The sequence below is a fragment of the Panthera leo genome, chromosome B4 (genome assembly GCF_018350215.1).
Source record: "Panthera leo isolate Ple1 chromosome B4, P.leo_Ple1_pat1.1, whole genome shotgun sequence".
Taxonomy (NCBI): Eukaryota; Metazoa; Chordata; class Mammalia; order Carnivora; family Felidae; genus Panthera; species Panthera leo.
The window spans coordinates 10,979,653-11,002,854 of record NC_056685.1 but is presented as its reverse complement, the minus strand read 5'-3'; the positions used below and the strand labels follow the sequence as shown (position 1 = coordinate 11,002,854).

The 23,202-nt window shown below is 39.3% G+C and overlaps 1 protein-coding gene across 4 annotated transcripts in view; it reads right to left on the bottom strand.

The window, feature by feature from the left end:
- The window catches only part of SEC61A2 (SEC61 translocon subunit alpha 2), a 34,652-nt gene that overhangs the window by 2,710 nt on the left and 8,740 nt on the right, over nucleotides 1-23,202 (bottom strand). For all 4 annotated transcript variants that reach the window (XM_042944871.1, XM_042944872.1, XM_042944874.1 and 1 more), the window contains 8 exons: nucleotides 22,332-22,410; nucleotides 17,101-17,232; nucleotides 16,869-16,978; nucleotides 11,581-11,734; nucleotides 10,438-10,598; nucleotides 9,915-10,112; nucleotides 7,910-8,101; nucleotides 1,056-1,132 (listed from right to left, as the gene is read on the bottom strand). In XM_042944871.1, the coding sequence (XP_042800805.1) occupies nucleotides 1,056-1,132; nucleotides 7,910-8,101; nucleotides 9,915-10,112; nucleotides 10,438-10,598; nucleotides 11,581-11,734; nucleotides 16,869-16,978; nucleotides 17,101-17,232; nucleotides 22,332-22,410 (1,103 nt within the window). The remainder of the gene's footprint in view (nucleotides 1-1,055; nucleotides 1,133-7,909; nucleotides 8,102-9,914; nucleotides 10,113-10,437; nucleotides 10,599-11,580; nucleotides 11,735-16,868; nucleotides 16,979-17,100; nucleotides 17,233-22,331; nucleotides 22,411-23,202) is intronic.

The following is a 23,202-nucleotide window of genomic DNA, read 5'->3' as shown; positions in this document are numbered from 1 at the left end:
CAACCAAAATCTCCATCAACCGATGAACAGATATACAAAACGTGATACAGTACACCCATATAATGGAATAAAAGAAAACTATTACAAAAGATCACAATTCCACTTATATGAAATGTCCAGAAGAGGCAAATCTGTGGAGATCAAAAGTAAAAAGTGGGCTGGGGCGTGGGAGGGTGCAGTGAATGGGAATAGCCAACAGGTGCAAAATTTCTTTATTGGTGATGAAAAGAAAAATTTTTTTAAGTTTAAAAAGTAAGCTTTATAGCCAATGTGCGGCGTGAACTCATGATCCCGAGATCAAGAGTCACATGCTCCTCCAACTGAGCCAGCCAGCTGCCCTGGTAACAAATGTGTTTTTAGAATTACACTGTAATGATTCCACATTCTGAATATACTAAAAACAAAAAAAAACACTACACCATACACTTCAAATGAGTGAATTACACAGTATGTGAATTACAGCCCAATAAAGCTGTTATCAAAAAATAAACTAATGCAAAAAAAGAAAAGAAGGGGCACCTGGGTGGCTCAGTCGGATAAACCTCTGACTCTATTGCAGCTCAGGTCAGGACCTCACATTTGTGGGATCAAGCCCCATGTCGGGCTCCGTACTAAGGGTGGAGCCTGTTGGCGAGCACGTGCCCACGTGTGCTCTCGCTCTCTCTCAAAAAAAGTAAACAAATAAACGAATGTATGGTATCCACCTTGGGCCAAATAAATCACAATTCCTAGAGGTTGAATATCAGTGCCTTTTAAAAGCTCCCAGGTGATTTTATGTACAGCCAGACAACAAGGACTTCCAATCAAGAACATTTTACCACTGGGCTGAACAGTGAAGGAAACAATTTTACTTAAATCATTTAGATGTCAATTTTGATGTGGAGAACAATTCAGTATTGTGTTAAATTTTGGTTCTTCTGTGTGAAGTCGAAGAAAAATGCTTCACATTTAAACAGGACAACATTTGACAATAAATTAAAGACTGAAAAGCCAGGTATATATGTATGTACACACACATGTACACACACATCAAGGGTTAAATTTCATGACCTTACCTATTGAGCTCATGAACCATAGAGGTATCTCTGTGGCCCCTCATAACCATTTGCTGTTCTTTAAGCTGTTTAGCAACCTGCCAAGAGAAAAACAACTTTTAAAATCAAACTCTAGGGGCACCTGGTTTGCTCAGTCAGTTAAGCATCCGGTTCTTGATTTTCACTCAGGTCATAATCTCATAGTTCACGAGTTTGAGCCCCTGCACTGACAGCACAGAGCCTGCTTGGGATTGTCTCCCTCTCTCTGCCCCTGCCCCACTCTCTCTCAAAAACGAACATTAAGAAAAAAATTAAACATAGGGCACCTGGGTGGCTCAGTCAGTTAAGCATCTGACTGGCTCACGTCGTGATCTCTCGCTTCAAGGGTTCGAGCCCCACGTCGGGCTCTGAGCTGACAGTCCGAGCCTGGAGCCTGCTTCAGATTCTGTGTCTCCCTCTCTCTCTGCCCTTCCCCTGCTCACACTCGGTCTCTCAAAAATAAACATTAGTCAGTGGGCCACATGCTAGAAAGAACGTATTGGGAAGATGGCGGCATAGGAGGGTGCTGGGCTCACCGTGTCCTGCTGACCACTTAGATTCCACCCACATCTGCCTAAATAACCCAGAAAACCGCCAGAAGACGAGCAGAACGGACTCTCCGGAGCCAAGCGTAGACAAGAGGCCCGCGGAAGAGAGTAGGAAGGGCGGAGAGGCGGTGCACGCTACACGGACTGGCGGGAGGGAGCTGGGGCGGTGGAGGGGCAGCCCTCCCGGCAAGACAGAGCCCCCGAGTCTGGCTTGCCAAAGCGGAGGGGCCAGACAGAGTGTGTTCTCACAGCCAGCGGGACTTAACATCCCGAATGTTATAAGTCAACAGCTCTGCTCAGAAAGCGGGAGGGAGAGAGGATGTTGGGAGGGAGAGGTGTTGAGCCCCAGAAGACAGAGCTAAACTTGGCAGGGAACAAATGCGCTGGCCAGGGCCATTGCCCTCTCCCACCACCACCCCCCCAGCCAAAATTCCAAAGGGAACCAACTCCCGGCACTGCGCAAACGCCCAATGTTGTGCTTCTGTGGATCCATCCCTCCCATGGGCCTGCCTCCCTCCTGGTGCTGCAGGGCCTCTCCCGCAGGGGACCACCGACAGCAAAGCTGGCTAAGCTTGCCCCTCCCACCCCTGTGCACCTTGCGGATCCACCCCATCTGATACAACCTTGGCCAGATCCCATCAAAGCAGCTCCACAAGCCTGGCAGGGTGCGAGCAGCCCAGACAGGGGCCACACCACTCCACAGTGAGTCCTGCCCCTAGGACAGGGGAAGATAAGGTCCACACCAGTCTGACTGTGGCCCCAGCGGTAGGCTGAGAGCAGACATTGGGTCTGACTGCGGCCCGCCCAGCTACCACAGGGACTACCCAAAATGACAAACCAGAAGAATTCTCCTCAAGAGAAACTCCAGGAACTAGTGACAGCTAACGAATTGATCAAAATCGATTTAAGCAAAATAGCGGAACAAGAATTTAGAGTAATAGTCATAAAATTACTCGCTGGGCTTGAAAAAAGTATAGAGGACAGCAGAGAATCTATTGCTACAGAGATCAAGGGACTAAAAAATAGTCATGAGGAACTAAAAAATGCTATAAATGAGGTGCAAAATAAAATAGAGGCGGCCATAGCACAGATTGAAGAGGCAGAGGAGAGAATAGGTGAATTAGAAGATAAAATTATGGAAAAAGAGGAAGCTGAGAATAAGAGAGATAAAAAAAATCCAGGAGTCTGAGGGGAGAATTAAAGAACTAAGTGATGCAATCAAATGGAACAATATCCGTATCATAGGAATTCTAGAAGAAGAAGAAAGAGAAAGGGGCTGAAGGTGTACTTGAATAAATCATAGCTGAGAACTTCCCTGATCTGGGGAAGGAAACAGGGATTGAAATCCAAGAGGCACAGAGAACTCCCTTCAGATGTAACTTGAATCAATCTTCTGCATCACATATCACAGTGAAACTGGCAAAATATAAGGATAAAGAGAGAATTCTGAAAGCAGCTAGGGATAAACGGGCCTTAACATACAAAGGTAGACACATAAGGGTAATAGCAGACCTATCTACTGAAACTTGGCAGGCCAGAAAGGAATGGCAGGAAATCTTCAATGTGATCAACAGAAAAAATATGCAGCTGAGAATCCTTTATCCAGCAAGTCTGTCATTCAGAATAAAAGGAGAGAGAAAAGTTTTCCCAAACAAACAAAAACTGAAGGAATTCATCACCACCAAACCAGCCCTACAAGAGATCCTAAGGGGGATCCTGTGAGACAAGGTACCAGAGACATCACTACAAGCATGAAACCTACAGACATCACAATAACTCTAAACCCATATCTTTCTATAATAACACTGAATGTAAATGGACTAAATGCTCCAACCAAAAGACATATGGTATCAGAATGGATAAAAAAACAAGACCCATCTATTTGCTGTCTACAAGAGACTCATTTTAGACCTAAGGACACCTTCAGATTGAAAGTGAGGGGGTGGAGAACTATCTATCATGCTACTGGAAGTCAAAAGAAAGCTGGAGTAGCCTTATCAGACAAACTAGACTTTAAATTAAAGGCTGTAACAGGAGATGAAGAAGGACATTATAATTACAGGGTCTATCCATCAGGAAGAGCTAACAATTATAAATGTCTATGCTCTGAATACGGGAGGCCCCAAATATATAAAACAATTACAAACATAAGCAACCTTATTGATAAGAATGTGGTAATTGCAGGGGACTTTAATACTCCACTTACAACAATAGATAGATCATCTAGACACACGGTCAATGAAGAAACAAGGGCCCTGAATGATACATTGGATCAGATGGACTTGACAGATATATTTAGGACTCTGCATCCCAAAGCAACAGAATATACTTCTTCTCCAGTGCACATGGAACATTCTCCAAGATAGATCACATACTGGGTCACAAAACAGCCCTTCATAAGTATACAAGAATTGAGATCATACCATGCACACTTTCAGACCACAATGCTATGAAGCTTGAAATCAACCACAGGAAAAAGTCTGGAAAACCTCCAAAAGCATGGAGGTTAAAGAACACCCTAGTAAAGAATGAATGGGTCAACCAGGCAATTAGAGAAGAAATTAAGACATATGTGGAAACAAATGAAAATACAACAATCCAAACGCTTTGGGATGCAGCGAAGGCAGTCCTGAGAGGAAAATGCATTGCAATCCCGGCCTATCTCAAGAAACAAGAAAAATCCCAAATACAAAATCTAACAGCACACCTAAAGGAAATAGAGAAGAACAGCAAAGACACCCCAAACCCAGCAGAAGAAGAGAAATAATAAAGATCAGAGCAGAAATAAACAATATAGAATCTAAAAAAACTGTAGAGCAGATCAATGAAACCAAGAGTTGGTTTTTTCAAAAAATAAAATTGATAAACCTCTAGCCAGGCTTCTCAAAAAGAAAAGGGAGATGACCCAAATAGATAAAACCATGAATGAAAATGGAATTATTACAACCAATCACTCAGAAATACAAGCAATTATCAGGGAATACTATGAAAAATTATATGCCAACAAACTGGACAACCTGGAAGAAATGGACAAATTCCTAAATACCCACACACTCCCAAAACTCAAATAGGAAGAAATAGAAAGCTTGAACAGACCCATAACCAACGAAGAAATTGATTCAGTGATCAAAAATCTCCCAACATTTAAGAGTCCAGGACCAGATGGCTTCCCAGAGGAATTCTACCAGACATTTAAAGCAGAAATAATACCTATCCTTCTCAAGCTATTCTAAAAAATAGAATGGAAGGAAAACTTCCAGATTCCTTCTATGAAGCCAGCATGACTTTGATTCCTAAACCAGACAGAGACCCAGTAAAAAAAAGAGAATTACAGGCCAATATCCCTGATGAATATGGATGCAAAAATTCTCAGTAAGATACTAGCAAATTGAATTCAACAGCATACGAAAAGAATTACTCACCATGATCAAGTGGGATTCATTCCTGGGCTGCAAGGCTGGTTCAACATTCGCAAATCAATCAATGTGATACATCATATTAATAAAAGAAAAGAACCATATGATCCTGTCAACTGATGCAGAAAAAGCATCCTTTAATAAAATTCAGCATCCTTTCTTAATAAAAACCCTCAAGAAAGTCGGGATAGAAGGAACATACTTAAACATCATAAAAGCCATTTATGAAAAGCCGACAGCTAATATCATCCTCAATGGGGAAAAACTGAGAGCTTTCCCCCTGAGATCAGGAACATGACAGGGATGTCCACTCTCACCGCTGTTGTTTAACATAGTGTTGGAAGTTCTAGCATCAGCAGACAACAAAAGGAAATCAAAGGCATCAAAATTGGCAAAGATGAAGTTAAGTTTTCACTTTTTGCAGATACATGATACTCTACGTGGAAAATCCAAAAGACTCCACCAAAAGTCTGCTAGAACTGATACATGAATTCAGCAAAGTCGCAGGATACAAAATCAATGCACAGAAATCAGTTGCATTCTTATACACTAATAATGAAGCAACAGAAAGACAAATAAAGAAACTGATCCCATTCACAATTGCACCAAGAAGCATAAAATACCTAGGAATAAACCTAAGCAAAGATGTAAAAGAGGTGTATGCTGAAAACTATAGAAAGCTTATGAAGGAAATTGAAGAAGATATAAAGAAATGGAAAAACATTCCGTGCTCATGGATTGGAAGAATAAATATTGTTAAAATGTCAACACTACCCAAAGCTATCTACACATTCGATGTAATCCCAATCAAAATTGCACCAGCATTCCTCTCAAAGCTAGAACAAGCAATCCTAAAATTCATACGGAACCACAAAAGGCCCCAAATAGCCAAAGTATTTTGAAGAAGACCAAAGCGGGAGGCATCACAATCCCAGACTTTAGCCTCTACTACAAAGCTGTAATCATCAAGACAGCATGGTATTGGCGCAAAAACAGACACACAGACCAATGGAATAGAATAGAAACCCCAGAACTAGACCCACAAACGTATGGCCAACTAACCTTTGACAAAGCAGGAAAGAATATCCAATGGAAAAAAGACAGTCTCTTTAACAAATGGTGCTGGGAGAACTGGACAACAACATGCAGAAGGATGAAACTAGACCATTTTCTTACACCATTCACAAAAACAAACTCAAAATGGATAAAGGACCTGAATGTGAGACAGGAAACCATCAAAACCCTAAAGGAGAAAGCAGGAAAAAACCTCTCTGACCTCAGCCGCAGCAATTTCTTACTTAACACATCCCCAAGGGCAAGGGAATTAAAAGCAACAATGAACTATTGGGACCTCATGACGATAAAAAGCTTCTGCACAGCAAAGGAAACAATCGACAAAACTAAAAGGCAACGAACGGAATGGGAAAAGATATTTGCAAATGACATATCAGACAAAGGGCTACTATCCAAAATCTATAAAGAGCTCACCAAACTCCACACCTGAAAAACAAATAATCCAGTGAAGAAATGGGCAGAACACATGAATAGACACTTCTCTAAAGAAGACATCCAGATGGCCAACAGGCACATGAAAAGATGCTCAACGTCACTCCTCATCAGGGAAATACAAATCAAAACCACACTCAGATATCACCTCACGCCAGTCAGAGTGGCTAAAATGAACAAATCAGGAGACTATAGACACTGGCGAGGACGTGGAGAAACAGGAACCCTCTTGCACTGTTGGTGGGAATGCAAACTGGTGTGGCTGCTCTGGAAAACAGCGTGAAGGTTCCTCAAAAAATTAAAAATAGACCTACCCTATGACCCAGCAATAGCACTGCTAGGAATTTACCCAAGGGATACAGGAGTGCTGATGCATAGGGGCACTCGTACCCCAATGTTTACAGCAGCACTCTCAACAATAGCCAAATTATGGAAAGAGCCTAAATGTCCATCAACTGACGAATGGATAAAGAAATTGTGGTTTATATACACAATGGAATACTACGTGGCAATGAGAAAGAATGAAATCTGGCCCATTGTAGCAACGTGGATGGAACTGGAGAGTGTTACACTAAGTGAAATAAGTCATACAGAGAAAGACAGATACCATATGTTTTCACTCTTACGTGGATCCTGAGAAACTTAACAGAAGTGTATGGGGGAGGGGAAGGAAAAAAAAAAAAAAAAGAGGTTAGAGAGGGAGAGAGCCAAAGCATAAGAGACTGTTAAAAACTGAGAACAAACTGAGGGTTGATGGGGGGGTGGGGGGGAGGGTGGATAATGGGTATTGAGGAGGGCACCTTTTGGGATGAGTACTGGGTGTTGTATGGAATCCAATTTGACAATAAATTTCACATTAAAAAATTTAAAAAAAAACAAAAAACAAAAAATAAACATTAAAAAAAATTTTTTTAATCAAACTCTAAATATTTCACTGTTTGCTACCTCCAAGGTTCTGTGGGAAGTGCTTTCCACACATCAATAAATACAAGAACCCTGAAGCAGGTGCGGCCGTACCATTACCATTACACCTGAGGCTCACTGCTGTGCAACCACCTAGTACCCACATACTAAACCATGGTTTCTCAATCTTTTTTACATATCACCTCCCTGAACAGAAATTAAATACTAAGGAACAAGAATTTGTTGGGTAAGGTTAAGCTTTGGAGGGTCACAAACCATTGTAAAACTCTAAAAATTTTTCCACTTTCAGATACCGGTTTTTAATCCCCGACAGGTGACATTACCTCATTACGAACATATGACTTAAAGTTTAAATTACAAAAGTAATTAAGAGAATTCCAATTACCATTTTTTGACAGCTAAAAAGTAAAAATGTTTATTTTCATATAAAACAAATACCTACATCTTTGGCTGAGGAACCAGACACCTCTATCCACGTCTTAGAAAAGAATGCACATGATCCCAACATGAAGATGATGTAAACAACCACATGGACAGGATCCTCAAATATGGCGCCCATGGACTCGGGAGGAGAAAGATAGTAACAAAGGCCTCCCACTGGGTAAGAACGAGCAGGTCCTCCCCCACTGACATCCTACAGGACAAGAACAATAAGGGCAAATGGTCAACCCAACTGGTCAAGATACATTTTTATGACTTTTCAAACTCAACAATTATGACAATGTTATAAGCTCAAAGCACCTACAGCTAATGATCCTATGTAACTTGAAGACTTACTTCGGTGTCTGATATTTTCACTCCTTCAAAATTATATAGTGAGCATCTTTTACATAAAAGACACTGTGAATATATTATTAACAGAAGAGTGATCTTCTAAAAACCAACATTATAATACCTCTACAAAAAAAATCCTCCTTCTCTTCCTAAAATGGTTCCATTTACAGGCAACCTCTGATTACATTTAGAATCTGAAACTTTCTGCAGTATACAAGACCATGCAACATATTCTTTCACTTCATAGCATTCCATGAAGAATACAATTAACTGAAATACTGACAGACAACAAACAACTCGCTGCCTAAACTTTATATGTTTTTGCATATTTTAAGAAATAGTCTTTTAGTAAATATTTGTAAGAGGGTATTTATCCAAACATTTAAGAATTTTTATAGTAACAGAACTGGGTACAGCGTATGTTCTGGGGTATATGGGGTAGAAAGCAATTTCTGGCCGCAATGATGAAAACGTCTGCTTCCTGAATATATATTTCAAAATGATTTCTTTACTGTGCCCCTAGAATCACTAATCCCCAATCAAAAGCACCGTTTATAGACAAATTCAATTTCCCAGTAATTATCTCATTAAAAAGAATCTTCGTTAGACCACAACACAGTCTATATACAACCACTCAATGCATTTATTGCTATGAAATTACCATAGTCATAATTATTGCTGGACTATTAGCTTGCAAGGGGAGGGACCACATCTTCCCTCATCACAGGTAATCACATTTCTGTTACATGAATGGAAAAAGAGTACTATAGATAAAGAGAATCCTATTTCCTTCAACTAACACTCAAGAGTTGCTGTCTTGCCCTGTTAAACTTTAAATTTAAAAAAAAATGACCATTAGAAGCAGAAAGATATGTCACTATAACTTACCATGGAAAAGCTAGCATATTAAGATAAATGCGTAGAATGAGCACATTTCAGAAATAAGGTAGTTGGTGAAATACTAATTCCACAGTTACATGTTCTGTAAAAGAATAAAGGCTCAGAGTCTCCTTCAATTCTATAGTTGTAAGGGGGAAAAGTACTCCGTGGTCATATGACGTAATTTAAATCACTCAAAATTCAATCCGACAAGAACTCGCACTCCAGTAACAACAACATGGCTGGGCCTCTTTAGAAAAAGCTATGCTGACAGGATCTAAAATGGGAAGTCAGAGAGTGCTGGATTCTATTTCTAGTAACTCTGTTCTCTCCTCAGGCCAATAATCACGTGCCTATCTCCAGCCCAGTTCATCACAACTAGTTTATTGCCACTCAGGCCGTGAAAAATGGGGGTGAAACAGGAGATCTCAGTACCCCACATACAGTCAGCAAATAGCTTCCTTAAAAAACATTCTAGATAACAGCAGAGTAAGTTAACAAAACAGAAAACCGCTTTCATGAGAGCAGCTGTGATTTTAACCTTGAGGTCCCTCCAGGGAGATGTGAAAATACTTCCTAGACAGTAAATTAACACAAAGAACCTGGCCAATCTTAGTTTTTGCAACACTCATCACTCCTTCCAAATAAATGACAAATTCTGCTACAGGTCAGTGAATATGAAAATGCTACAGCAACTGTTTCAATTTTGGCTTATCTCTTTCGACTAAAAATACAACCATGAAATGCAAATTACAATAAATTTAAATGTTTAGAATAAATAAGAAAATACTCACAGCCCACTGTCCTAGTAAATTTACCAAAAAGTTGCCACTAAATCGAACAGACAGCATCTGGGAAATAACATACAGGTTTGACACTAAGGCCGACTGGAGAATAATGGGAATGTTCGAGGTGTAGAAGAGCTTGATGGGATAGCTACTGTACTGTCCTCGATACCGGGCCGACTTGATGGGCAAGTCAACACGAAATCCCTAAAAAATGAAAGGAAGAGGAAGTAAGAGGAACTGTACACATCAAATAAAGAACAAACAGACGGCAGACGGGACCACCACAGTGGGGAGTATGAAAAGGCCGTGCTAACGTTTTCCCTTCCACAGGGCACACAGAAACGGAAATCCTGTTCTAGGCGGTAACCACAAACATTTTGCACCTTGGAGTCCAAGAACAGAATCATGTGCTTGACTAGATTCTGCAACACTGACTTGTTAAATACTAACATTTCAAATGGCATGCTTTTCTTTAAAAGCTAAACAAAAGTCCACATCCCACGTATTTCGGTGAAGAAAGCAGACTTACCTGAAAATATATGACAACGGCAAATACAAAAACTGTAGCAATGAGGTTCATGAGGTTGGGTAAGTTCTGCCGGTAGAAAGCCTCCCTTAGAGCTCGGACTTTGTCTGTCCTGGTGGCCAGTAAATGAAAGAGAGCTATGACTGCACCCTCAAACTCCGTACCTGATAAATGAAGATAGAAATTGACTGTAGACTCGTTACCCAAAGTTGTCCCAGAAGCAAACAAATAACCTTGAAACTCCAGTACATGGCAGAAAATAGGAGTCAAAATAATTCACCAATGTTTACTCTTTAACACAGCCATGTGTGGGGCTTCTAAAAATAGCAACATCGTTGAGGCAAATGTATCTTTTTTAGCACAAATCTCAAGTTTTCTCAAGAGACTGTTCCTCATGAAAACAGCCAAAGTAGAATAAACCTAAGCAAATATTTAGGTCATAATGATTTGCCTCTCCTTTACTTTAGGGAAGGGAAGGGGACTATTTTTAGGTGGGGCTAGGGGGAAGCAGCAGCAAAGCAGAGTGAAGATGTCAGAATCAAAAGGTATGTGTTACTCTATCGTGCTTGCTTTTAAATTTGTTTTACCAAGAATATTAACAAACCATCACTGCTATTTTCCTAAGGCTGGGATCAGTTTAGATGTTAACCACTATGAACCGTGGATGGCATCTGAGAGAAATGGAAATGGGGAAAAGGAAAGACAGAACGAATCACTACAAAATTCAGTTGCTATTACAAAGCCAAGTAGAAGAGCAGCAAAAGTATTAGTGCTCCCTCATACAATATGTAATAGTTTTTTCATTTGAAAAATCTTAATCCACTACCTTTTTATCCCCCTGGGAATGAGGAAATCGGTCAAATCAATGACTTCGGCAGCAATGACTTAAGCAAAAAACATTTTTGAAAAGCTGTTTGCAATCACTGAAATTTTCAATGAGCAGAGGCTAAAATTTAGTTATTGTTCTTTTTGAAGTAGTATTTCATACTCCACAAATCTCTGCTGCTTAACTCTTGAGCAATCAGCATCAGTGGTCCCCTGGGAGGGCAAACCAGGATGTCTACAGGCATGTCCTGCTCCGAGACAGGTTACTTTCCAGCACACATCCAGCAAAACTCGTGCAGTCGCAGACACTGTGCAATGTACCTCTGCCAGTGTTAATAGTAGTGGGACTAAAGGCCTTCCAGACAATGGTTTCACAGATGTTGGTGGCAATAAAGAGGGAAATACCAGACCCCAAGCCGTAACCCTTCTGTAGCAGCTCATCTAACAGCAGCACAATCAAACCAGCAACAAACAACTGTGGGGAAAGAAATGCAAGTAAGCTGAAGCAAGAATCAACTCAAGAAAGGGGAAGATGAACACCATTGACTACTTTCAAAGTACGGGCATTTGTAAATTTAAAACCTAACTTTTGCAGTATCACTGTTACTACTCTGCATCTTTTTAACCCCTCTTTAGTTCAGACAGAAGTCAGTTCTGCCAATCAGAGGGGTGGAAATATCGTTACATTATAAAGCAGACATTTCAACCTTTAAAGCATATTTATAAACCATCTGAATAGTTTCTCTTACAATGTTTACATAAGGCCTATTGAAAAGCACACTGGAACAAAAATGTTCAAGTTGCTGAATTTAGGACAGCAAGAAACTGAAAACATTCCAAGTAAGTGAAAGACCAAATGAAATAAGGTATAGTAATGAGGTGCAATTGTATACTGCCATTAAAGGAGAAGTACGTGCACTACGTTGACACCTTTTTAAAGCTACTGTATGTAATACTTTATAGATGTTATACATACAGTTGACCCTTGAACAACATGGGTTTGAACTACACAGGACCATGTATACGCAGATTTTTTTTTTTTATAAATACACTGCAGCACTATAAATGCATTCTCTTCCTTACGATTACCTCAGTAACATTTTTTCTCTAGCTTACTTTATTGTCAGCACCCCAGCCCCTGTACTGTTCAAGGATCAACTCTAATACATATAGAGTAAGTCAAAAAGAGCACAAATTAATATGCACAGATTATAACTGTGTAAAAAATGCATTCTATACATACAGTGGCAAAGACTGAATGTAAATGTGAAGACAAGGATTTGCCAGGTTCTTAAGCTCCTCATTTCTTAAAAAATAAAAGCATACTAACTTTAGTTCATGTGAAACTGAAAATTCTTAATGTTCCTCTTGGAGAAGACATTTCTGTAAAAGCATGCATCAATTAAAAATAATCCAAAGCCTTGCAAGTGACCTCCGCAGTCATGACGCCTTCCCTGAACTTCAGTAACCTGATCAAGAGGGGAAGAAAAAAATGCTTCTATGCCCCCAACCTCACACCTGTCCCCATTTTAAAAACACCATCCTACATAAGTGAGGAAATACCACTTCCACTCTTCCCAGCTCTGAAGGCTCCCACCCGAGTATTTACTCAGTTTACCCAACATCCCCGGTTAGGAGAGAGAGCAAACAACTACCATACACATACGCCATTTTAAGCATGCTTACCTTCTGCAGGGTTTTTTTTCCTTAACTGTCATTTCAGTCCTTGGACACAGACTACATTGTCTATTTACAGTCTTTTAGTTTGCCTTTCAAAGGACCGGAAAAAGGTACAATTCTTCAAACTTCTAAGAGAGCTCATGAATCCTTTACTGTTTGAAAACCAAGTTTACCACTTTGACAAGATAAAAGAGAAGTTAGGACTTACTACTGAGCTTTTAGTTTGACCACAATTATGTAATAAGTAAATAAATACTCGCAATCAGAAACCCAACCCAATGCAGGGAATAAGAGCTGTCCACAATGGATCAGCCCACCAAAAAGTCTCAGCATGGGCTTCTGATTAAATGACCTGTCCAGAGTCACTGTCACTCTGAAACACCTTTAATTCTCCAAACCCACCGTTCAGACCAATGACCATCAGACTACAGAGTGATTCCACATGTATCCGGTGAAAATCAAACTCTTATTTTTCTAACTGGAGAAAGGAATTCTAGAGAATCCTAAATGAGAGACACTTTCTATAATCAAAGGAGTAAGATAAAGATCGTAAAAAGTATAAGTATGCCTCTGAGGGTGATGAGAAACCAGGAAGTTACAGCACCTCACTGACTAGAACGGTGACAGAAAGTGAGCGCTACGTGCATGCTCTCGCAGAATGCACCATATGTGTAAGTCTCTACCGTAGACTTTACAAATAAAGTAGACTTTAAAAATAACTCTACATTTCAACTCTGCTCATGCATGTGCACATGCACACACACAGGCACACACATTTAGTGTGATGAAACACTTCCCTTTCCTATGTGCCATGCACACTGACGGTTTCTATTCTTTTATTTTAACCGAGAGCCGCTACTTAGATTTCAAAACTCACTAAAGACATGACCGTGAATGAAATAAGAATAATTAAGGTGAGAAACACCTTACACAACTGCATGCAAACGGTTTTCAAAATCTGCTTCTAGGTGAACCACACTGCTCCAATCATATCTCCTCAGCATATCCACACATTTGCAATGCTAGCAATGCCTTAAAAGATGCACTACCATCTATGATCAAACAAGACAAATTTCTCTCTACATTAACACCGGAAGACTCAATCTCAGAATTTATGTTAAAAAAAGTATATATCCATGTATTCACTCCTGGAATATTACTATTCCTTGACTTCTGATACTGGAAAAAAAACTAAAATAGCTTAACTCCATTTTATCTCAAATTCAAATTCATAATGACTCCACAGAAGTTACTTCAATCTAGAACTGGTCAGATGAGGTTAAGAATCCAAAAGTATCCTAGGGTGCTTGGGTGGCTCAGTCAGTTAAGCATCCCACTTCAGCTCAGGTCATGATCTCGCAGTTCCTGGGTTCGAGCCCTACATCAGGCTCTGTGCTGACAGCTCAGAGCCTGGAGCCTGCTTCAGATTCTGTGTCTCACTCTCTTTCTGCCCCTCCCCAACTTGTGCTCTGCTCTCAAAAATAAACAGAAACATTTTTAAAAAAATTTTTAAGGGGCGCCTGGGTGGCTCAGTCGGTTAAGCGTCGACTTCAGCTCAGGTCACCATCTCGCGGTCCGTGAGTTCGAGCCCCGCGTCGGGCTCTGGGCTGATGGCTCAGAGCCTGGAGCCTGCTTCCGATTCTCTCTGCCCCTCCCCCATTCATGCTCTGTCTCTGTCTCAAAAATAAATAAACGTTAAAAAAAATTTTTTTAAGAATCTAAAAATAGGGACGCCTGGGTGGTTCAGTTGGTTAGGCAACCGACTTTGGCTCAGGTCATGATCTCACAATTTGTGAGTTCGAGCCCCGCACTGGGCTCTGTACTGACAGCTCAGAGCCTGGAGCCTGCTTCAGAGTCTGTGTCTCCCCCTCTCTCTACCCCTTCACTGCTCATGCTCTGTGTCTGTCTCTCAATAATAAACGTTTAAAAAAATTAAAAAAAAAAAAAGAATCTAAAAATAGCTTTACTAAAATACTAGAAAAATTTTTACTGGAGCATAATGTTCTAAGAGTTAGGTACCAATTCTGTCATGTAAAAATCAGGGTTATTCTCAACTATGGATTGCATAAAGCAAAGGCCATAAAGAAACGGAAGATGGCAACGAGTGATGTATCAGTATTCTCAACAATGCCAAAAGCATGTGAAGAGATCCTGACCACTGACAACAAAATCACTTTTGAGAGGATCTTCTCTCCCAAGACATTCTAACTCTTCTGCCTCTAATTCTCAAAGGTTATAAATTTGCCAACCAAGTGTTTTTAAAACGGAGAAATAATGATAATGTCATTCTAAAAAATTCTACCTTATACCAAATGAGAGCTCACTAGGGCTCAGAAACCTACCAAAGACACTGATAGTCCATTAAAATTTCCTCCCCTGGTCAAAAGACAAGATATTTCCATCTAGTGAGAAGATCCCTCCCTGTTGTTAATGATGCCAATAAATATACTTGAACAATCTAATTCTCCTTGTTCTCAATCAGACTTACTAAATGATCTTATTTTGATTTGCTTCTATGTAACGTTTCTCATTAAAAAATAATGGTCAACCATGCCAGTCTGAAATGATCCTCTTTCTCAATGTATATATTAATAAGTTGGTATTTTAGTTTTATTTACTTCTAACCTTGATCCTTTGGCCATTAAAAAATGTTCCTAGGCATGCCTGAGTGGTTCAGTTGGTTAAGCATCCAACTTCAGCTCAAGTCATGATTTCACAGTTTATGAGTTTGATCCCTGCATCAGGCTCTCTGTTGTCAGCACAGAGCCTACTTCGGATCTTCTGTCCTCCTCTCTCTCTCTGCCCTTCCCCCACTGGTTCTCTCAATCTCTCGCTCTCAAAATAAATAAACTAAAAAAAAAAAAAAAGAAAAAAGAAAGAAAACAGAGGAAGGCAAATGGTGTCCTTTAAAAAAAAAATGTTCCTAATGAATACTAATTCCATAGAGAGAGCAAGAAGAGGCATTTCCAAAATAATCAAGACTCCAAATGCTATTTTTAGCTTCTCAAACTTCTTTTCAAAATCCCGTAATTATTCTAGAAAAGTACAATCCATTCGTGAGTAGCTTATCTAAATGATTTTTAAGGACTGCACATTAGAGAAATATCTTCTAAATTTGACACACTTTAAGATATTTAGAAGGAAAATTATGTTGGCCTTTAAAAATTCAATTCCAAAAAGTAAAAAATAAAAATAAAAATTCAGTACCAAAGGGTTTATTTTAAAAATCCAGGGAATATATATATATGGGCTCATGTATTTTACTGCTGAGATGTTATTTGTAATGCCATTATTCTGTGTACCACTAAGAGAAAAAAATACTGTCAATTAAACTATGACACAATAGCTTATCAAAATTTTTATTTTCTACTTATAAGAAAAGTTACTTTACACCTAACCACAGATTTTATCATCTAGCTTGCTCTGTGCCTTTGTGGCCATAGTGACTGTTCCATAATAAATCATAGGCTTTTGAAGACATTTTAAACAGCAACTAAACTCAAAAACATGTTACATCAACGATGCACGCAACTGATGTAACGACCATGTGAACAGCCCCAACCAGAGGACGCACACACGCAGGCGATGATTACCATCACCACTGCTGCCTGCCTGACAGCAACCATGAAGTACCATCAGCTCTGAGAAAACATCCTGGCTTCAGAGACATCAGAAAGTAAAAAATGTGCATCTAAGAAACAGTGAAATACAGTTGATCCGTAATTCTTTATCCAATGCAGCTATGAGGCTATCATAATAAATTTTAGTTTTTACATCAATACAATTTACATGGGTCACTTCAATAATCAAAATCTTATAGATAATACAAAAGTAAGAAAATTAATGTTCAGTCATCTAAAGAAGTGCTAGAAAAGAAAAAAGAAATCAAACTGCTTTGTTATCTGCAAATGAAAAATTGGCTTTCTTACCTGAATAATGATAAGGAGACAGATGCCAGCACCCATTTCAGCAGGGTCCCCATACATGCCCGTCATGACATACACAATGGCTTGCCCAATGGTAATGATCATACCAAATACTGATGAAAATTGGGGGGAAAGGAGTACATGCTTACAACCAAAGACAAAAAAAGACTAGAAAAATATCTTTACCACAAAATTCTCAAATTTGGTAAAGACTCTAATTGCATTAATAGCTCACGTTTCTGGGCTCCATTGAACAGAGCTCTGTCTTTGGGTGTGTCTCCAACTTCAATGATTTTGGCTCCAGCCAGCAGCTGCATAATCAAACCAGATGTTACAATCGGGGAGATACCCAATTCCATTAAAGTTCCTGCAAAGGAGAAAGAAGGAAGCAAATAATCTTTACTATACTCAATGCAGATTAATTTAAAAGTGATGCAGTCCTTAATTATGTCTATTGAAATACACGCTCGAATGTTAACAGGCAGATTTTCATCCTTTAAACATTAACTGCCAAAAAACAAAAAAACAAAAAAAACCTCTCATTTATTAACACAACCTTGCAACAATTGACTGAAATAAAATTACTATAGCATAAAAATGTAAATTTCTGTAAAGTCTAAACTTAAAATGTGAAAGAAATCTTGGAAGATTTATTTATTTTTTATTTTATTTATTTATTTATTTTTTAAACGTTTATTCATCTTTGAGAGACAGAGACAGACAGAACATGAGCAGGGAAGGGGCGGAGAGAGGGAGACACAGAATCCGAAGCAGGCTCCAGGCTCCGAGCTGTCAGCACAGAGCCCGACACGGGGCACGAACTCACAAACTATGAGATCATGACCTGTGCCGAAGTCAGATACTCAACTGACTAAGCCACCCAGGCGCCCCTCAAACCATTATTTTTAAAACTTACAATGAACGTTTTACTTTAATGCAAAATAAGAAGTTACATACCAAGCCTGAAAATTAAATACCAAATTAATAAAAAATGATATTTAAGAATATTTGTGACTCTGGGGCACCTGGGTGGCTCAGTCATTTAAGTGACTGACTCTGGATTTTGGCTCAGGTCATGATCTCATGGTTGGTGAGTTCAACCCCCCATGTGGGTCTCAGTAGCACAGAGCCAGCTGGAGATTCTTTCTCCCTGTCTCTGCCCCTCCCCTACACGAACATGTGCACATGTGCACTCTTTCTCTCTTAAAATAAACTTAAAAAAAAAAAAAAAGGCTAGGGTACCTGGGTGGCTCAGTCGGCTGAGGGTCCGACTTTGGCTCAGGTCAGATCTCACAGTTCATGAGTTCAAGCCCCATGTCAGGCTCTGTGCTGACAGCTCAGAGCCTGGAGCCTGCTTTGGGTTCTGTGTCTCCCTCTCTCTCTCTGACCTAGCCCCCCAAGTCATTCTCTGTCTCTCTGTCTGTCTGTCCCTCCCTTCCTCCCTCCCCCTCTCTCTGTCTCAAAAATAAATACACATTAAAAAAAAAAAACAATAAAAAAACTTTAAAAAAAAGAGTATTTGTGACTCTTCTAATTCAAAATCTAAAATTACATAAAGTGTCATCTAAATCAATGTTGTAGAATATTTAGTGGCATGAAAAATGTTTGTGACCTACTGGGTAGCAAAAAAACATCTGGAAAATAGTATTACAGTTTGGTTTAAGTTAATACTTAAGTGGAAAAATAGTTTCCTGATATGGTTGCTAAGATATGATTTATTTTTACCCAGTGAGATTATAGATAATTTTTATCTCCTTCTTCTTGCCTCTCTTGATTTTTTTTCAGTTTTTCTTTACAGAAAACACGTTTTGTACTTACAGTGAAAAATAAGAAAACCAAATACGCCCAGTGTGTAAGGTAACATGTAGAACTAAATAATTCTACAGCACCAAGAATAGGTTTCCACTGGTTTTTTTTTACCTTAAATCCTGGCTTTTATAAATCCTCAAAAGGTACCCTTAATATGAGAAAAGATCCCATTCTAGAAAGATTCTTTATGTCTTCTCAAATACTTCTTCAACAGTAAAAGGTAACAACATTCCCTGCTGTTAAAACCACTAGGTAGAGAAATAGGTAGGAAGGTAAACATTTTTTTTTAAGTCAAATCACAAAAATCTGTAACTGTCAAAAGGATGCAGTCCAAAATAAATCCAGTCAAACTTTGATGACAATTTCACACAGGAAATATGGCACCTCAAATCAGTAGGGAAAAGGACAAATGGACCTTACCAAGTGACTGGCCATCTATAAAAAATCATGCCTGCATTTCTTAACTCATGACTTATTTCAAAATAAAGGCCTGATGTATAGAAAATGTGACCATAAGAGACAAATAACAAAAAGACTAAGTGAGTATACTTGTCATCTTGGAAAGGAAAAAGCTTTCCTAAGCCTGACAAAAAAACCTAGAACCCACAATAAAAAAAATCAGACCCCCTGGTTAGATATAGCCATGAAAAATCCATGTGGCAAAACACCGCGTAAAAGTTGAAAGAAAGAAAAAAAAAAAGGCAGAAAAGTTAAAATAAAAATATTCAAACACAAATGACAAAGAGTTCTTATCTCCAATATGCAAAGGGTTCTTACAAATCAATTAAAAAGGAACAAGCCAACAGAAAAAAATTTTAAAAAGGACAAAGAGAAACACAGTATGGCTGCTCCCAACGATGCTCTTTCTCAGGAAATACTGACAGTACAGGAGGGACCCCAGCACCCACATCTCAACTACATAACCCTGAAACTCTAACCAAAGCTGACAGAGCATGGTATAATGTTGGAGTTTGGAATTTTGAGCTACGAACCAAAGAACCAGGAATCTGGGGCGCTAATTCCCCAAAAGAAGGTTCCCAGTCTCTGCTGCTGAGTCTCTCTCCCCGGCCAGGCTTAGTTCTTTTACCTCCTCTGGATTCCAAAAAATAAAACAGTTATCCTTCTAATAAATTCCATTTTTGTGTTTGAACTAGTAAATTTTCTCTTACTTTAAACAAGTCCACTCAGAAAAAATTCAAATCTTCAATAAAAATATAAAATGATGTTCAAGGTCACCAATACATAAAGAAATACAAATTACGTAACAGATACCAATTTTTACATGTCCAACTTCCAAAGACTAAGATGTCATTCTCATATACAACTGCTGAGTGCACAAAATACAAATCGTTTGGAAGATAATTTAGCACTATCTATCAAAAATGTAGGTGTATATATCTTGCAAACAGTTAAACTCCTAGAAATCAATTGTATTAAAAAATTACAGGACAGAGCATAACAGTGATTGTGTCAAGGTAACACCGGTTATGATACAAAATCAAGGAAAACACTAAATGTGAGACTCAAGAGGACCCTAGTGGCCTGGAATCACACTTGAAACACTCCTTCATTTGTCTACAAAGCCATTTATAATCTGGCTCTTGGACTCATCTGCAACCACATTACTCCTTTCCTTATTTTCTTCCAGCCACAGTGACTCCTCATCGTTCCTTGAACACATTAAACACACCCCCATCTCAGGGCCTTGGCACACGCTATTCCCTAGAATGTTCCTTCCCCAGATCTTCACATGGCCTTCCATATCATGTCCTGTAGGTCTCTGCTCAAATGTCTCTCCCCTCGCCCGAAATACACTTCATGTAGAAGTTACGTCCCCAAACAGCGTACTATAAACTCCATGACAACAGGGACATTGTCGTGACCACATCTCTAATCTCGGCACCTGGCACAAAGTTTGGCACACAGTTAAGAACTCAATAAATACCTGAATAATTTGAAAAAAATCATGGCATATCCACCTAATGGAATGGTATATGGCCATTAAATGAAATACCTCGTCCAAAATACTAAGTCAACACGCTAAAGTAATAGAATAGTGACATAGTTTATCTTATTTTTAGCTCAAAAGAAAAAGTACAGTTGGCCCTTGAACAATGTAGGGGTTAGAGACACTGACGCCCCACACAGTCAAAAATCCACATATAACTTCTGACTGCCCAAAAACTTAATAGCCTACTGTTGACTGAAAGCCTTATCAATAACATCAACAGTCAATTAAAACATATTTTATATCGGGGCGCCTGGGTGGCTCAGTCGGTTAAGCGTCCGACTTCGGCTCAGGTCACCATCTCGCGGTCCGTGAGTTCGAGCCCCGCATCGGGCTCTGGGCTGATGGCTCAGAGCCTGGAGCCTGCTTCCGGTTCTGTGTCTCCCTCTCTCTCTGCCCCTCCCCCGTTCATGCTATGTCTCTCTCTGTCTCAAAAATAAATAAAACGTTAAAAAAAAAAAATTTTATAAAAAAATTTTTAAAAAAACATATTTTATATGTATCATATACTGTGTTTTTATAATTAAATAAGCTAGAGAAAAAATGTTATGAAGACTGTCATAAGGAACAGAAAACAAATTTACAGCACTGCACTGTATTTACCAAAAAAAATCCATGTAGAAGTAGACCCACATGGTTCAAACCCATGTTGTTCAAGGGTTAACTAAATATAAATTTACATATGTGAGTGTGTATGCAGAGAAAAGGTCTGGATAGATATTCACCAATCCATTACCTTCCCAGGAGTTAACCTTGACATGCAAGACTTTCATTTTCAGCTTTATATAAAACCATATTCAAATTTTGGGGCGCCTGGATGGCTTGGTGGAACATCTGACTTTGGCTCAGGTCATAATCTCACGGTTCACGGGTTCGAGCCCCACATCAGGCTTTGCGCTGACAGAGTGGAGCCTGCTTCTGCTTCTCTGTCTCCCTCTCTCTCTGCCCCTCCCCTGCTTATGCATGCTCTCTCTCAAAAAAGAATAAACGTTTAAAAAAAATTTTTTTAACTATACAAATTCTGGTGCATTTTAAAATAATTAACCAATATTACTATTTTAATCTAAAAAAATTACCAACAAAACCCTTCATAATCCAGCCCCTACCTATCTCTTTAGCCACTGCCTTACACACATGTGCTGTTAGCTCAGGCTTCCCTCTCCCATGAATCCACACACTAAGTTCCAATTCAAATGCCATTCCAGCACTGTCTGCTCTCTGACACTGTAGATCAGGGTCATTGAGTCCCACACAAAACCCAAGGGCAGACTTTGGATGGTCTGTGAATCTCCTGAGATTTTATGCAAAACATGTGTGTGTGAGTGTATACAAATTTTTCTCAGGAGAGTATACTTAAATTTAATTAGATTCTCAAAGGAAACATGACCCATAAAAGGATGGAGAACCAAAGCTCCAGCCGGCACTATCCCTCTGTTCTCCGTTGTACATCTACACTCCATACATACTTCTATTATTACAATACATGGAGTTTTGTTAAGTATTTATGTGTTGGTCTCTTCTCTTAGGCAATGAGTTTCTTTTACCATATGCTCCCCACCCCTGTAGACAACAAAATAGTTGTTTCCACATTGTCCCATCTATCTGATGTCGGTACTAACGAGCATGGAGGCAAAAGCAGAAGTCCATACCTCTGTTGGATGCAAGAATAACTCTCATCCAGTAGAAAGGATCTGCAGAATCTGATGACATGATTCCAAATAGTGGTATCTATAACATTACATAAAACAGTTTCTAAAAATGAATTATGTCAATTAAGTTGGAACTTAATTCATAGTTCAATTACTTAATATTTGCAACACTTAAAAAAAAAAAAAAACGTTACTTCCCATGTTCTATAACAAAACAAGTGTACCTAAAGGCAAAGTTTTTTTAACAAAAATAAAAAAAACAGAAATCACTACTTATAGCAGTCTACTAGTAAAAATACCTAGCAGGATGAAGATTTGTTGCAAAACAACGTAAATGCACTTAACACTACTGAACTGTACACTTAAAAATAGTTAAGACGGTGGGGGCGCTTGGGTGGCTCAGTTGGCTAAACGTCCAACTTCAGCTCAGGTCATGATCTTGTGGTTCACAAGTTCGAGACCCACCATCAGGCTCTGGGCTGTCAGGGCAGAGCCCACTCCGGATCCTTTGTCCCCTTCTCTCTGCCCCTCCCCTGCTCGCGTGCTGTCTCAAGAGTAAATAAATAAGGCATTTAAAAAAAATAGTTAAGATGGTAAATTTTATGTTATGTGTGTTTTACAATTAAAAAAAATATATACCCCTACCAGGGCACCTGGGTGGCTCACTCAGTTAAGCGTCCAACTCTTGATTTCAGCTCAGGTCATGATCTCACAGTAGTGAGATCAAGCACCACATCGGGCTCTGTGATGACAGCACAGAGCCTGCTTGGGATTCTCTCTGCCCCTCTTCTGCTCATTTTCTCTCTCTCTGTCTCTCTCTCTCTCTCAAAATAAATAAAGAAACATTTCCAGGCACCTGGGTGGCTCAGTC